The sequence below is a fragment of the Ylistrum balloti genome, unplaced genomic scaffold (assembly GCF_031769215.1).
Source record: "Ylistrum balloti isolate Yb309-2 unplaced genomic scaffold, AGI_CSIRO_Ybal_v1 Utg369778, whole genome shotgun sequence".
Lineage (NCBI taxonomy): Eukaryota > Metazoa > Mollusca > Bivalvia > Pectinida > Pectinidae > Ylistrum > Ylistrum balloti.
In genome coordinates, this window is record NW_026781968.1 from 251,143 (window position 1) to 266,887 (window position 15,745).

At 37.9% G+C, this 15,745-nt stretch overlaps 1 protein-coding gene across 1 annotated transcript; it reads left to right on the top strand.

The window, feature by feature from the left end:
• Positions 1 to 11,931: 11,931 nt before the first annotated feature.
• On the top strand, positions 11,932 to 15,285 carry LOC132544053 (uncharacterized). Its single transcript, XM_060207620.1, has 3 exons — positions 11,932 to 12,041; positions 12,458 to 12,684; positions 15,176 to 15,285. Exons 1-3 carry the CDS (start codon positions 11,932 to 11,934, stop codon positions 15,283 to 15,285), a joined length of 447 nt encoding a protein of 148 aa, XP_060063603.1.
• Positions 15,286 to 15,745: the final 460 nt, after the last annotated feature.

Below are 15,745 nucleotides of genomic sequence, written 5' to 3' on the forward strand. Positions count from 1 at the left end.
ATTACCTAGTGATTATCGCCCTTTATAATATATCATGGCTATGTTGTCTTCATTATTACATTATCTAAAGTTATATCTCAAAGTTGCAGAAATCTGAAAACCTTCTATAAGTGACCACACAAGCTTTACAAATATTATCGTCATTTAGTATAAAAATCATACTTCAGAACTGTTTATTGATTAAACAGTCTATAGATCTGAGACAAACCTACAACCACTCTGATACAGTATCATTTGGCTAAACTATTTCCTACATTTAAACTATTTCACGTTTACCATGTACTTCATTGATCGTTCATAACATTACCCACCAAAGTAAAAGGCAATGCTTGAATCTTTCCGACGACAGCTCTTGCTCTTGGCTGTATAATGTACCACCCTCTGTTGTCATTGGTTGTAGAATTACCACCCTCTGTTGTCGTATTTGGCTGTATTACGTGCAACCCTCTGTTGTCAGATTTGGCTGAAGAATGTACCACCCTCTGTTGTCATTGGCTCTAGAATGTACCAACCCCTATTGTCATTGGCTGTAGATTACCACCCTCTGTTTGCATTGACTGTAGATTGCACCGCCCTCTGTTGTCGTATTTGGGTGTAGAATGCAACACCCTCTGTTGTCATTGGCTGTAGAATTAACACCCTCTGTTGTCGTATTTGGCTATAGAATGCACCACCCTCTGTTGTCATTAGTTGTAGAATTACCACCCTCTGTTGTCGTATTTGGCTCTAGAATGTACCATCCTCTGTTGTCATTGGCTGTAGAATGTATCACCCTCTGATGTCGTATTTGGCTGTAGAATGCACCACCCTCTATTGTCGTAATGCCTGTAGCATGAATCACCCTCTGTTGTCGTATTTGGCTGTAGAATGCACCATCCTCTGTTGTCATTGGCTGTAGAATTACCACCCTCTGTTGTCATTGGCTGTAGAATGTACCACGCTCTGATGTCGTATTTGACTGTAGAATGCACCACCCTCTGTTGTATTTGGCTGTAGAATGCACCACCCTCTATTGTCGTAATGCCTGTAGCATGAATCACCCTCTGTTGTCGTATCGTATTTGGCTGTAGAATGCACCATCCTCTGTTGTCATTGGCTGTAGAATTACCACCCTCTGTTGTCATTGGCTGTAGAATGTACCACGCTCTGATGTCGTATTTGGCTGTAGAATGCACCATCCTCTGTTGTCATTGGCTGTAGAATTACCACCCTCTGTTGTCATTGGCTGTAGAATGTACCACGCTCTGATGTCGTATTTGGCTGTAGAATGCACCATCCTCTGTTGTCATTGGATGTAGTATTTCCACCCTCTGTTGTCATTGTCTGTAGAATGTACCACCTTCTTGTGTCATTGGCTGTAGAATGTACCACCCTCTGTTGTAGTATTAGTCTGTAGAATGTACCAACCGCTGTTGTCGTATTTGGCTCTTAAATGTACACCCTCTGTTGTCGTGTTTGGCTGTATATTGTGCAATCCTTTGTTGTCGTATTTTGCTGTAGAATGTACCACGCTATGTTGTCGTATTAGTCTGTAGAAAGTACCTCCCTCTGTTGTCGTATTTGGCTGTATTATTTGCAACCCTCTGTTGTCAGATTTGACTGTAAAATATACCAACCTCTGTTGTATTTGGCTGTAGAATGCACCAATTTCTGTTGTCGTATTTGACTGTAGAATATACCACCCTCTGTTGTCATTGGCTTTAGAATGTACTACTTTCTGTTGTCATTTGCTGTAGAATATACCACCCTCTGTTGTCGTATTTGACTGTATAATGTATCACCCTCTGTTTTCATTGGCTGTAGAATTTACCACGCTCTGTTGTCGTATTTGACTGTAGAATGTACCACCCTCTGTTGGCGTATTTGGTTGTAGAATGTACCACCCTCTGCTGTCGTATTTGGCTGTAGAATGTACCAACCTCTGTTGTATTTGGCTGTAGAATGCACCAATCTCTGTTGTCGTATTTGACTGTAGAATATACCACCCTCTGTTGTCATTGGCTGTAGAATGTACTACTTTCTGTTGTCATTTGCTGTAGAATATACCACCCTCTGTTGTCGTATTTGACTGTATAATGTATCACCCTCTGTTTTCATTGGCTGTAGAATATACCACGCTCTGTTGTCGTATTTGGCTGTAGAATGTACCACACTCTGTTGGCGTATTTGGTTGTAGAATGTACCACCCGCTGTTGTCATTGGCTGTAGAACATACCACCCTCTGTTGTCGTATTTGGCTGTAGAATGTACCACCCTCTGTTGTCGTATTTGGCTGTTAAATGTACCATCCGCTGTTGTCATATTTGACTGTTAAATGTTACACCCTCTGTTGTCGTATTTGGCTGTAGAATGTACCACCCTCTGTTGTCGTATTTGGCTGTTAAATGTACCATCCGCTGATGTCGTATTTGACTGTTAAATATTACACCCTCTGTTGTCATTGGCTGTAGAATATACCACCCTCTGTTGCCGTATTTGACTGTAAAATGTACCACCCTCTGTTGGCAAATTTGTCGCTATCTGTTATTGGTGAAGATACTACAACTGGTACTGTAAAAGCTTTAAAGCTTTTGGTACACGAACAGCTGTCCCTCAACGTTATCGTGCATGTAATTGAACTGTGAGCACTCTCTCTGCGTCCACACTCCGTCCGACTGGAGCTGGTCAAAGAATCCTGGTAGGTGATGGTATTGACTGGAATTTAGTGTGTCCGTCCGCAGTGTCATAATGATAACTCCACCTAACGGTAGGAAATTCAACAACTGTATGCTTCATTCAGAAATATTTGTAAACGTCATGATTCGACACTCCTTTAAATTGTTTTAGTAAAAGTAAGAATTGTGTCATAATCAAACGATAAAATGAGACATTTATCCTTAAATAAACACATATCCACATAATCTCATTGTCTGTGATAGCTTGAATGAAATCTTAGGGTGATGGATAATTACCTGGTTTGGTTACTCGTATCATCTCTTGGATATCGGCACACATGAAACCTGGTCCTGCGGTACAGATCACACCTACGCCGAGAATCGCGTCGTAACTATCTGTATTGAACAGACACAAAAGGAAACAATACACCAGCTTCCACAAGAAAAATATATCTTTAAGATACGACCGTATCTTACTGCGACGAGGGAACATCACAAAATACGCCTTTTCAGTGCGACTGTGGCAGCTCGTATGTCCTGAACAAATTTGTTAAAATACCATACTTCTAATGAAACGAAGCACCATTTAACAAATGATCACATGCTTGGAAATATAATAGTAATTGGCACAAAAATTTGATATCTTACTTTCTATACCAAACTATTGGTCGCTGGTGACTCTGTGCTACATGTATACAAAAATCAATTAACTCTTCAATGTGTTTATTTTCAAAATATCAGTGCATTTAGAGATGACGATAATGATGATACGTTACCGTTCTCCAGTGGTGTTGAGTTCAATCCTCTTACTTCCGAGACAGTTATATTCCGATAAATACATTTCTGTCGTGCAACATCTAACATCTTTTGAGATGAATCCAGAATGTCGATTATCTCAAATCCTTCTTTCTTTAACTGTGAGTATAAAGACGACATTAAGAAGACGAAATAATGGTCACCTAATGGTCATTCATCAGTGACGTAGGAGGTATAACCCAAACAGGTTGCGCTAAGCACAAGAAGTCAAATACAGAGCTCTAGTAAGGGCCTTATTGTGGTTATCAATCTTTGTAAAGACCACAGCCCAGAGAGGGCTCAAAAGATCCTTTAGTACACAATAAAACGACTGTCAATTAAATGATATATATACTTTGTTTAGAAATTTATTTCATCTGAATCTAGTCCACTATCATGTGATCATTATTTTTCTTTTTCTGCTTTCCGCCTTTTTTTACTCTAAACTATATGAAATTGAAAAATTCCTATCCAGAAAAAGCGATAATATCGTTAACTGCAAAATCCAACATGGATGATCGCCCGTAGGCCACGCTGTATTTCTAATTAGTCCTATAGGGAGTCTGCATAATAGATTTGCGAAAGACCCATCCTTTACTTCTCAAGAAATAGCGGTAACAAACTCTCATAATCAAAATAAAGATGGTAGACTGTTAGCCATTTTTTTCGGACCAGTTACAAAATCAAACGGGTAAAACTAGGGACCAAGGGGCACCTACACATAAAATCTGAGAAAGATACACTTAGGACTTCTACCGAAATAACGATAATATCTGATGATGGTGGGTTGAAAAGAGAAGTTGTTAAAGTATGGAGAGACACGTGCCTTTAGTGCCTTACTAGTTGGAATTAACTTCTTACTGCCGAAGGACAATCACATCAGGTAACCGACTATTAATTTATCAACAATCAATTAATGATTACTTAGATATTCTGACGAATAAGGATTGTACAAAAGAAACACAAGTTAAGAAAATGTTCCACACTTTTGAAAAATACAGTATTTGCTCAATAGGAAGTTAATTGCATTATGGATATTTCGCTATTCGGCCTTTTCAGTTATGTTAGGAGTTAAAAGTATGGAAAACAGAATCGGCCATAAGTGTTATGTTAGAATATGGGAGTGGAGATGCGCTTCAACTCTTGCTCCAAAATGGGAAAAGTTTGACAGTTTTATAGTTATAAAGGATTTCCTATGTAAATATCATAATCCATCTATAACACCTAAATATATAGTATATATAGCTTCGCTGATATTGGAGACTGAAGAATCTGCGTTCATCCTTTTGATCATCAAATATCTACTTAGATAAGGAACTTTTCCTACAGATAGAAACGTTATCTTTTGTGTTATGTTTTTTCTGTCACTTTTGATTTTCCTGGCTCGAATCATTTCTATTGAGGACAAACAGCTGTATGATGCGGTTTAGATACTTTTTGACAGTATCTGTTTCTTAATTTGTATTGAAATTTTATACTGGAATGCCTTTTGTGCCATCACAATCCATCGCTCCGTTAACTTAAAAAGAAGAATGATTATCTATTGGGATATTATCAAACCTCTTCTCCGACTAAACCAGTTCCTCCGCCGATATCAAGAATTATTTTTTCTTTCCTGTCATCGGGGAAGATCCCCGCCAAAGTCCTGACTGCAACAGATGGTCCCTGGTAGCCTTTTGCAATTACATCCTGAAAAGTCAACATCGACATGTTACTGCAACGTTCACCATAACCCATGCCTATCTGGTCCGTTCAGTGTCTCTTAGGATATGCTGTGTATAAAAATGGTAGCTAGCAAACGAAATTATGACACAATGGATCAGTGGTCACCTCAAAAATACACCACTGCGAAACCTACTCTCAGTCAATAAACTAATGCAGAGGAATCCAGGAACGGATGAGAACAATTTATAACAGATAAAGAAACAGCGTCGGGCTATCTGACGTGGCCTAACAAATACATGAAATAACGGTAACAAATGAACAGCAAGCTATAAGAAACTTTACGTCGAATGTATGGCAACGATGAATATACGTTCGAAAGAACTTGTATTTCGACAATGGCTAGCCTCTCCGCACCGGAATCAATGTCTAGCGATATACAGCCCCCTGAGCTATATAGCTAGTGCATAGAGCAAAACATCAAGAAAATACCAACATGGCAACATAATATACTGACACGCAAAAGAAACGCAACCGCTAAAGGTTTGTAACAATTTTTCTATTTCATTCAGTTTTTCAACTTATCGAAGATTAAGATTCATTTTACTGAATAACACATTCAATTAAAATGCGGCGAAACATGTCAAGGTTCAAGAGGGGGTAGTCATTAAAAAATTCCTCTGTCTCAATAACGAGTATGGCTCCCGTTTGCATTCGTTGCGACTCGAATTCTGCGATGCATAGAGTTTATCAAACGATTTATTAGTGTCATAGGGATGTTCTGCTATTCTTCCAGAATTGCTTGGCGCAAAGCGGGTATTGTCTCCGATGGATTTGGGCGCGTTCTGATGCTACGATCTAACATGTCCCACACATGCTCTGTAGGCGAAATATCGGAATTGTAAGGGGTCAAGGTAATGTGTCTACGTTGGCATTGTCCATTCAATTTTCACTATATCGTTCTTCATGACGTCGAAAAAGATGCCGACGTCCATCTGAGCGGTACAGTGTAAATCTTGACCTATCAGAGAACAGTACACAGCGCCATCATTTCTTAGAAAACACATTTGGCCGGTGTCGTCACAACCACTCCAGTCTGACGTCACACCAATGTCAATATAGTGACATTTCAACAGCAACACGACGAGGTTGTATGCCAAATGATCGTAAGCTTCCTTAAAACTGTGTCACGATTTATTCTTGGATTCTGAGTTCCTTGTGTCTCGTTTGCAATTTTTTGTGAAGGTTCTGAAACGACTTGCAGATGAATTGGTCCTGGCGCGGCGTCGTTACCTTCGGTCTGCCGGTCCGAGGACGGTTGGCAGTTGTACCGGTCAATCTAAGGCGACTATAAAGTCGACTTATTGTGGACATTCCGTTCTCTTGCTACAGCATTTCGAGTGTTTCCGCCCAACAGTAACTGCACTGCCCTGCTGCGTTCAGCTTCAGTTAGCCTCAGCATTCTTCACGTGATGACAAATCACAGTCAATATCGGATATCTGGAGGATGACAAAGAGGTGAAATACTCATATAAGTCTACCACGTGTATCCGTGCACGGTTTCGTGAATATGGTTCCAGGCCTTTTTTGTATACAGGAAATGCAATGATGTTTGCAGATATGGATCAAGTTATTGGACGCCTTATCTGCAGACACAATAGCATACCTGTTATGTGTCTATCACACAACCACTCGCTCCCAGGTGGTTATAATGGCACTACATGCTAACTGCATGAATGCCTAACGGAGCACGGCTCCAAACACCTATGAATGTGAACTGCTGCTATTTACCAACTTTCCCTGCATGCACGATGACTACCTGTCGTTTTTAGTGACCTGTAACACTGCTAAACTCTAATAAAAGGACTTTGGCAGACTTCTTTGTTAATCGGTTAGCTCATTGGTACTCCGAGTTGTGTATCGCGGTCTTTATATCCGCATTCACCGATGTTCATCCGCCAAAATTTAACGAATTATTAATCTAGTGCACTTCCCCAGCTATCCTTTTTACTCTACTTTCAATCACCTTGGATTTTCCTCTGTTGTCTCCAAGGCTTATATAGATATAGGCACTTAGCATCACTGCTAGTCCTTAAGGGACGAAAGCTGTATGGTGCAGTTTCATTCATGGTTTGGCTCTGCTGTTTCTAACTCTGTCCCTGTCGATTCGGTACGTTGAATGAGTCAGACTTCTGGACCTGACGGGATCACAGAATAAAACAAGAGGTACTTAGGTGCCGTAGGGGCAGCCTTCCTCGGACCGATGCTTACGTTCCAATGCTTTTGGTTGGTTTAAAGCAGGTTCTCCATCTCCATGACTTTCGTGGTTTACACAATGACGACAAGCTGACAATTCTATCCTACCCCCGCTTATCTATATAGATATATTCAATTAACATAAAACTGGCATAAGTCGATTTGCCTTATCAAAGTTTGACGACAGAATATTTGATAAATAGTATATGTGATTCGATCTTCTCCTGGATCTTCAATGGTTTTCATATTCTCATGTTATTGTCCGGAAAATTTCTTTCACGTGAACATTTTAATAACAAAGAATAGTTAGAGACTATTAAAATGATTTGCTTGAATGTCACAGAAATGGATAAAATATTACAAACAGATATATAATAAACCTCAATTTGTAGCTTCTTTCATCCTCTTAATCAATGTTTTGTTTGTTTTTAGTTGTTGTTGTTTTTAACAAATGGTATTTCAAATGAGTTTCTTTGCATATTTTCCTCGTTAATAGTTACAAACTCTCGCGATAGATTCTTCTTCAGCAGATCCTGATCTCGATCTTTCCTACAATGAAAACAACTTGGGCAGCTTTCCACCAATCGGTATAAGACTGATGATTTCAATTTCTATATTCTGAATTTTTCATTTCTGGAAAGGCATACCCTTGCGTTACCAATATATGGTGTTTACATGTCGATGTTGTTTCGATATTCAAGGGCCTGTTCCCATTATCACGATTTTCATTCAAGAAGTCGTCAACTGACGGACAAACGCGGAAGACAGGGGTTCATAAGATGAAAATTATGGTCGCAATAATGATCTCATTGTGAAATATTGTATTCCTTTCGTAAATTTGCCTGTTGAACGTGACATTACTTATTTGACCGACCGTCATCGACGAAGCAGAAGATGTCAACTCTACCGGAACACCTGGTCTTATTCTCTTGTACTTTTTCAGGAGTCACTTTAAACCTTTGTTTTTTTCTTATTTTGCCCTAGGTTTATGGAATCTGAGTGTGGATTATGATTATGTTGCTGTGTTGGTTGTTAAATGTGAAATAATGCCCCAAAAGTGAAGTGGCAATTTAATTAATGTTTCAGCTATTTTTCAATAAATGTCTTCTTAGCCAGTACAGGGTGATATTAATTTTAGAGCTGTCAGGGGACCTTACTCGGTCTATTTTGTCTCAGAGAGACTTGGAAGGTAACAAAACTGGTGGCAGCGGTAAAGGATTTTGTCAAGTTAGGGATTCCGTTATATCATATAACAACTTGATAACATATCAAAATGCCTACAGGAACGACAGATGGAGAAAGTGGTGACGCAGCTCAAAAGTTATCAGCTGCACAGTCTAAAATGAAGACCAGAAAGCTTGAATTTTAAACCAAGTAAGTTCCATTGTAAGCCTTTGAGCTAGGCACATGTCTGTCTCTTACCTTCTAGTTTAATACAAGATAGTACCAGACAACTGGATTCAATTGTTTGTACCTGTATCAGAGAGAGTTGGGAGGTAACATCGGTATTTTCTGATTTTTAATACCCAAGTGATATCAATTCATTTGAAAATATTTTCATAACTAAAATTGACGTGATCTGACCATATCCATATTTTTTTTATCCATATTTCACAGTATGATAATGAATAAAAGGTCAGAATGTAGTCCAGCAGTTTTATGTTTATAAGTATCTACATCAGAAGGGACTGGTATTAGATAGTATATATTGATAGTTAAACATCAGTTGGATTATAAGTAATGTGTAGAGCATAGCAAAATCTAATTAGATAATTTATGGTATGTTTAATACTGATAAATTTTCTTTTTTTACATTTTCAAATAAATATTACGTTACCCGGTGTATACAAAACCTCATAGCTATGATTCTTGGTTTCATTGTTCACATTCCTGATCATAAGTCCTATAGAAATAGGTCTCCTAATGAATGTGAGAAATACACCGATCGGGCTACACAGAAGTAGCTCTGTCCGAGCTGGTACATTGCGGCTAGTATTTGTACATTACCTTGTCATAGTCACAGGCCCTCCTGTTGTAGTGTAGTGCTGACTCGCAAACAGAATCGGTCTCTCTCCCAATATCCATGATTTCGTTAAATGGTTTAAGTCACGGTTTTTGTAATGAAACTGCTACAGCAATCCGAGATACCGAGGTTAAGAGCTTATTAGGTATGTTCCGGTAGCTAGCTGTAGGCTGTGGATAAGTACACGTACTGTCACGTAGACTTATATACATATACCACCGTGTGATATGAGCTTAACACCATCGACTAAAAACTAATGAATATATTTACCTGAATTTGACACGAAAGTTTGTTTAATGCATATGATGTCCGTACCATATAGTACGGGCAAGATAAAAATGCTGTAGGCTCGAACGCTTTGAATGTTTACATTTGTTGCTTTTGTGTCAAAACAGCGTTTAATTTTGATGTTTTCTGTGGCATTGTCTATGTAAGGAATGCTCGATATGTTATAAAGAAATAACACCAATTTCACTGTTTAAACCACATTAAATTTGGAGCTGAATTGTCGAAGTACAAGGAGAATAAGATCAGATCTACGAGTAGGTGTCTTCAACCACGACAGCCGCCCTGTAAATCTAAGTCAATCTAAGTGATGTCGCGTTGTTTTGTTAAAATTGATTATAAATTAACTTGACATGTTGGTATTTTTAGATGCGACACGTAAAACAATGTTGCGGATGCAGTGTTGTTGCCATCCATAAATGAAATATTTCCAATAAGGAAACTGAAATCATAAAAGATGGGGTTCCCAAATCCGTCCACCCTCTGAGGGGTAGATATTGGCAAGGGTGTCCATTTAACCTTTATTTGATACATGTGGAGGCGCAATGAGGAAGGGCACCAGATTGTCGTCTTATGTGCAAATAATTGATTGATAACATATTTAGATATGACTTGCAAATTAAAAAGACATTGACCTTTTGAGGGTTAATGCATTGCTATGCTGTTGGTGTTTTTATTTTGTTTTTTTCATGCTCTGTGAGAAGAATCTTTGCAATCAAATATCTTCAAATGCGTTCATTGACAAGTATTACTCAAATGCAGGAGACACACAGCAAATATCATTATTTGATTTTTAAAAAATCCACAAATTGTGCAGGCTATATCTGCACTATGAAATTTAAATATTTTTTTAAAATAAACAACAAATTATACATACAAATCATAATGATGAAATGATTATGTTGTACATTACATCTTTATGGATTTCATTAGCGTCATTTTAATCGAATCCAAAATTTTGCATCATCGGCATTATCGTAGATCGAAAACTGGCATTGAATTAAGTTTTGATTTTAATCTAAAAAATGAACAGTCACTGTTCAGTAACTGATCTGTATATGGCTTGTCACCTACAGCAATAAACTTACGTGGCTGCATTCTCCTATCACCTACAGCAATAAACATACGTGGCTGCATTCTCCTGTCACCTACAGCAATAAACTTACGTGGCTGCATTCCCCTGTCACCTACAGCAATAAACTTACGTGGCTGCATTCTCCTATCACCTACAGCAATAAACTTACGTGGCTGCATTCTCCTGTCACCTACAGCAATACACTCACGTGGCTGCATTCTCCTATCACCTACAGCAATAAACATACGTGGCTGCATTCTCCTGTCACCTACAGCAATACACTCACGTGGCTGCATTCTCCTATCACCTACAGCAATACACTCACGTGGCTGCATTCTCCTATCACCTACAGCAATAAACATACGTGGCTGCATTCTCCTGTCACCTACAGCAATAAACATACGTGGCTGCATTCTCCTGTCACCTACAGCAATACACTCACGTGGCTGCATTCTCCTATCACCTACAGCAATAAACATACGTGGCTGCATTCTCCTGTCACCTACAGCAATAAACATACGTGGCTGCATTCTCCTGTCACTTACAGCAATGCACTCATGTGGCTGCATTCTCCTGTCACCTACAGCAATACACTCACGTGGCTGCATTCTCCTGTCACCTACAGCAATACACTCACGTGGCTGCATTCTCCTGTCACCTACAGCAATACACTCACGTGGCTGCATTCTCCTGTCACCTACAGCAATAAACTTACGTGGCTGCATTCTCCTATCACCTACAGCAATAAACATACGTGGCTGCATTCTCCTGTCACTTACAGCAATACACTCACGTGGCTGCATTCTCCTGTCACCTACAGCAATAAACTTACGTGGCTGCATTCTCCTGTCACCAACAGCAATAAACATACGTGGCTGCATTCTCCTGTCACCTACAGCAATAAACTAGAGAAAAATGAGCGTCATTGTCAAGATAATAACTGGATGCATGTCATTGTCTCTCGTAATGTTAATTATGGTCATTGTGTAGTTTAACAGCATAAAGCAAATATTTCAGCTAGGAGATGCCACGTTTCCAGCAAATGAGTATGTCTCACTTTGGAGTTGGTCAGTCAAATCTACGTGGTGCTGACCCCTTCACACCTATGATTACCTGTGGAAACACGTAGATAAGACAAAGGTGTTATTGTAGCAGCTGTGAATATTTCATCCCAAATCGAGATGGCTCTAGCAAGAGTAACTTTCGCCTTTGTTATTTTGGGTGGAGTAACATGTCTTCCCAGAAGATTCTTGTTTCAGGATCGCTGTACACAGGATCCAGAGGGTGGCCAGTAAGTATGTTGTTGACATGGACCAAAATTAAAGAATGCCAGGGTCGGGTCAGATTGATAAAACGTCCCAAGGAAAACTTCTCCTGACCTGTGCACCAGTCATAGTATATATATTCAGTTTTATAAGGTAACAGTATTGATTAGTGGACTAATTCAGATTAACATATTTTATATATTTTGTGTCACTACAAAACATCATTTAACCTGAATGTGACGTGTGAAACGTTGTACAATAAGAAATCCTGTATTTTACGTTTATTATTGTCAAACCTATGAGTTATGAGCTAAATATGCTAGGATAATGTCTCGGTCAAGGGAGAAAAGGTTCCTATCGACATAAGCAATATTGCAACCTCAATCTCGATCATTTTGAAATTCTGAAAAAGACAAATTATGAACATTATCTTTTCGTTTAGTGCCCATATCAACCATCCCGACAATGGTCCTACTAATTATAACGTAGACATGACTTGTAAAAACGGGACATTTTACTGGAACTATCCGACAGGAACTATCGATCTCCACTTCAAGGACAACCACGATTTCACGGTCTGTTTACGGGACGATCTAGGGGGAGACTACCTCGAGTTTTCGGATATAACTAGACCAGGAACACCACAGAAGTTTCCCGCCTTTGACAGAGGTATATTGAACCATAACTAGAAATCACAAGATTAAAAGCATGATTTTCTGGCCACGCTTCAAACTAAAACCAAAGTATTCTGATTCAAACGGGATCGACGCCGTAATTAAGGTCTTAGAGAAAGAGATATTAACTTCATATTGTAGAAATGTCTTCAGGGAACAACTTCTAACACCGATCCTTACGTACTGCAATCCGGTGTCCTACCAACAATTCTATTTATACAGAATTAATATCAGCAACTCTATGGATGTATCAACAGCCAATCGTAGAGTGTCCTATGAATGCTAGTTGGGGATTGTACTTTTTCCATTCCAACTATCTCTGTTGATTTCATTGACAAATCTTTGCGATCTCCAGATACAAAGAAAACTGTAGGTTTGGCTGGTATCAGTGCAAAGATACTATAACTTCCATGCGCTTATATAGCACCTTCATTATCATATATAATGAATCCTCCTATTCATAATGGCTGTTATACAATGGAAAACTGCAAAGGTTTTGTACAAACCCGGAAGTACCTCTGAGGTTTGCAATTCCAGATCTATTACCCATTTTATCCAAAATTTAGAGCGACATGTCCATGGCCCTACCAATATTGAGATACTCATGACCTTGTATCTTCACAATTTTTTGCCCCGTTGAAAATTGTTAATCCATGGGTAAAAGATATTGATAAAGGTCTTGTAAACGGTGTTATTTTCTTAGATTTTAAGACAGGTTTTGGTTTAGTCAACCATGCTGTGCAGCTTGAGAAGCTGAAATTATACAAATGTGATATAAATATCATTACATATCTCAATGACAGGTCACAAAAAGGAATTATAGCAGGAAATATATCCTCCACTGACATGAAATTTATCGATGGGGTACCTCAAGGATCAATTTTGGGCCCCTTGATGTTTTCACTTTACATCAATGATTTACCATCACACCTTAAATCTGAAACAGACATGTATGATGATGACACCACCAACTCGGGATCATCTGTACTGGATATACAGACTAAACTACAGAGAGACATCGAAAATGTAGATGTGTGGTGTAATGATAACAAAGTGACAGTTAATGTAAATAAAACTAAATGTATGCTTATTGCTTCCAAACATAAACTTGGGAGACTCCATGACAGTCTCAATCTTACACTAAGGGAGGAAACTGTGTCCTAGGTAAAATGTGGAAAATTACTTGGTAATAAAATTGATGACAGCTTATCCTTGTTGGCACATATTTCCTCCATTGTTTCCAAAATAAATCAACGTTTAGGATTACTCTGGTGTATTCACCAATTTTTTGTCTGCTATGGAAGGCCGCTTGAAATTCTACAATGCTTGTGTTTTTCCTCCTTTCATGTACTGTAATACAGTCTGGTCTGGAAGAACTGAAGCTTCTCTAGACAAACTGTCAAAATCTCAAAAGTGTGTTGCCAGATAGATTTTAGAGAAATCATATGTTACTTCTTCAGCAGACATGTTTAAAGTTTTGAAATGGATGCCAATTCAAAAATATTTTGATTCAAAAAGTCAGTTATGACAAATAAATGTATTAATGATATGGTACCACAATATCTTTCCAATGATGTTATTTTGGCTGGAAATGTTCATCAGCGGTCTAAAAGGCAGGTATCTAGTAAAAATGTATTGGTTCCAAAACACATGACAACTTATTATTCGAAACATTTTATGTATCTGGTTGTCAGGAATGGAACAAACTTCCAAATGAAATTAAAACTGAAACATCTTTTTCTATGTTCAAACAAAAACTAGTTTGCTATTACCCGAACTCTTTAACAAACTAATTTTTAAATATTCTTTCTAATATCAGTAATGATTTAATCTATGTTATATAGCTTAACTATATTAGTATATGTATATAATAGACAAATCGTTCTTTAATGATAAACTTATTTGCATAAACTATTGTGAATTTTTTGTTCTTCTTAATTATGTATCTGTGATCAATGTATGATAATCTTATAATTATGTTGTGAACAATCAGGTATTTTCACATATACCATGTTTTACTAAAAAGAGGACTATATGGAAGATAAGCCTCGACTAAACAGGTTCTTAAATCCTCATGATATAAAGATTGTTATTATTATCATTCAATCAAAACACTTAATACCCGACTTGAGTTTTATAAACTATGATCTACCATACATGGTATAACAAATTAGGTTTGTAGGTCAGTTCATCTAAGAAAAGTTGATGAGCGCAGCTTCCTTTTCAGATGTTGATTGATTTTAAATGCAATGACCTTTTGAACACAACCTGGTACGATAGATCAATTGTATATTAATGGAATTACTGCTACAAAATAAATGTCATTTCTTTTTTGGAAAAATATTTATCATAAAAGAAAGAATTAAGTTTTTCAGATATGCAACACAACCTGTCATTTTTTGTGGTTGTGAATTTGTCAATTACATTACTAGTGTATTGTTGTAATTGCTGTGTCTATTGATTTTTATGATTCTGATCTCTTGTAGATGATTGGGAGAAGGAATATTGTCTGACGTCAGTCAATCACAATCTAGTTATAAGGATGCATGCTCCCATGCAGACATATATGGCTTCAGTGTTCTATCGTTTCCGCTAATTAAAACTTTTTCGTATTGGAATATTTTCTTTTTTGTATTTAATGACAATGTTTTCAACAAATAATTGTGAGTTGAAAACAGCGAAAACAAAAATGAAAATGCCAACATTTTAACAGAATCAGTTCACTGAGACTTCTAAAAAAGTGCAAGGAGAATAAGACCAGGTGCTCCAGAAGAGTAAGCATGTACTTCATCGATGGCACTCGTGGGATTAGTTTTACCCTATAGAAGTCTGTGATTAGTTTTACCCTATAGATGTTGTGTGATAAGTTTTACCCTATGGAAGTTGTGGGATTAGGTTTACCCTATAGAAGTTGTTGGATGAGGTTTGCCTCATAGAAGTTTATGAAACTAAACCCGAGCTGAGATCTTTTGATGTATTAATTACAAGTATGACATGGTACAAATCTTACATAAAGACCATGCAAAACTTCAATTCTCAATACCTGATACAGTAAA

What these genes read in the sequence shown, in the direction of transcription:
- LOC132544053 (XM_060207620.1), top strand. Translation starts at nt 11,932, where the DNA reads ATGGCTCTAGCAAGAGTAACTTTCGCCTTTGTTATTTTGGGTGGAGTA. An exon ending in CAGGATCCAGAGGGTGGCCA is followed by an intron (nt 12,042 to 12,457) that starts GTAAGTATGTTG and finishes CTTTTCGTTTAG; the next exon opens with TGCCCATATCAACCATCCCG. An exon ending in GTTTCCCGCCTTTGACAGAG is followed by an intron (nt 12,685 to 15,175) that starts GTATATTGAACC and finishes GATCTCTTGTAG; the next exon opens with ATGATTGGGAGAAGGAATAT.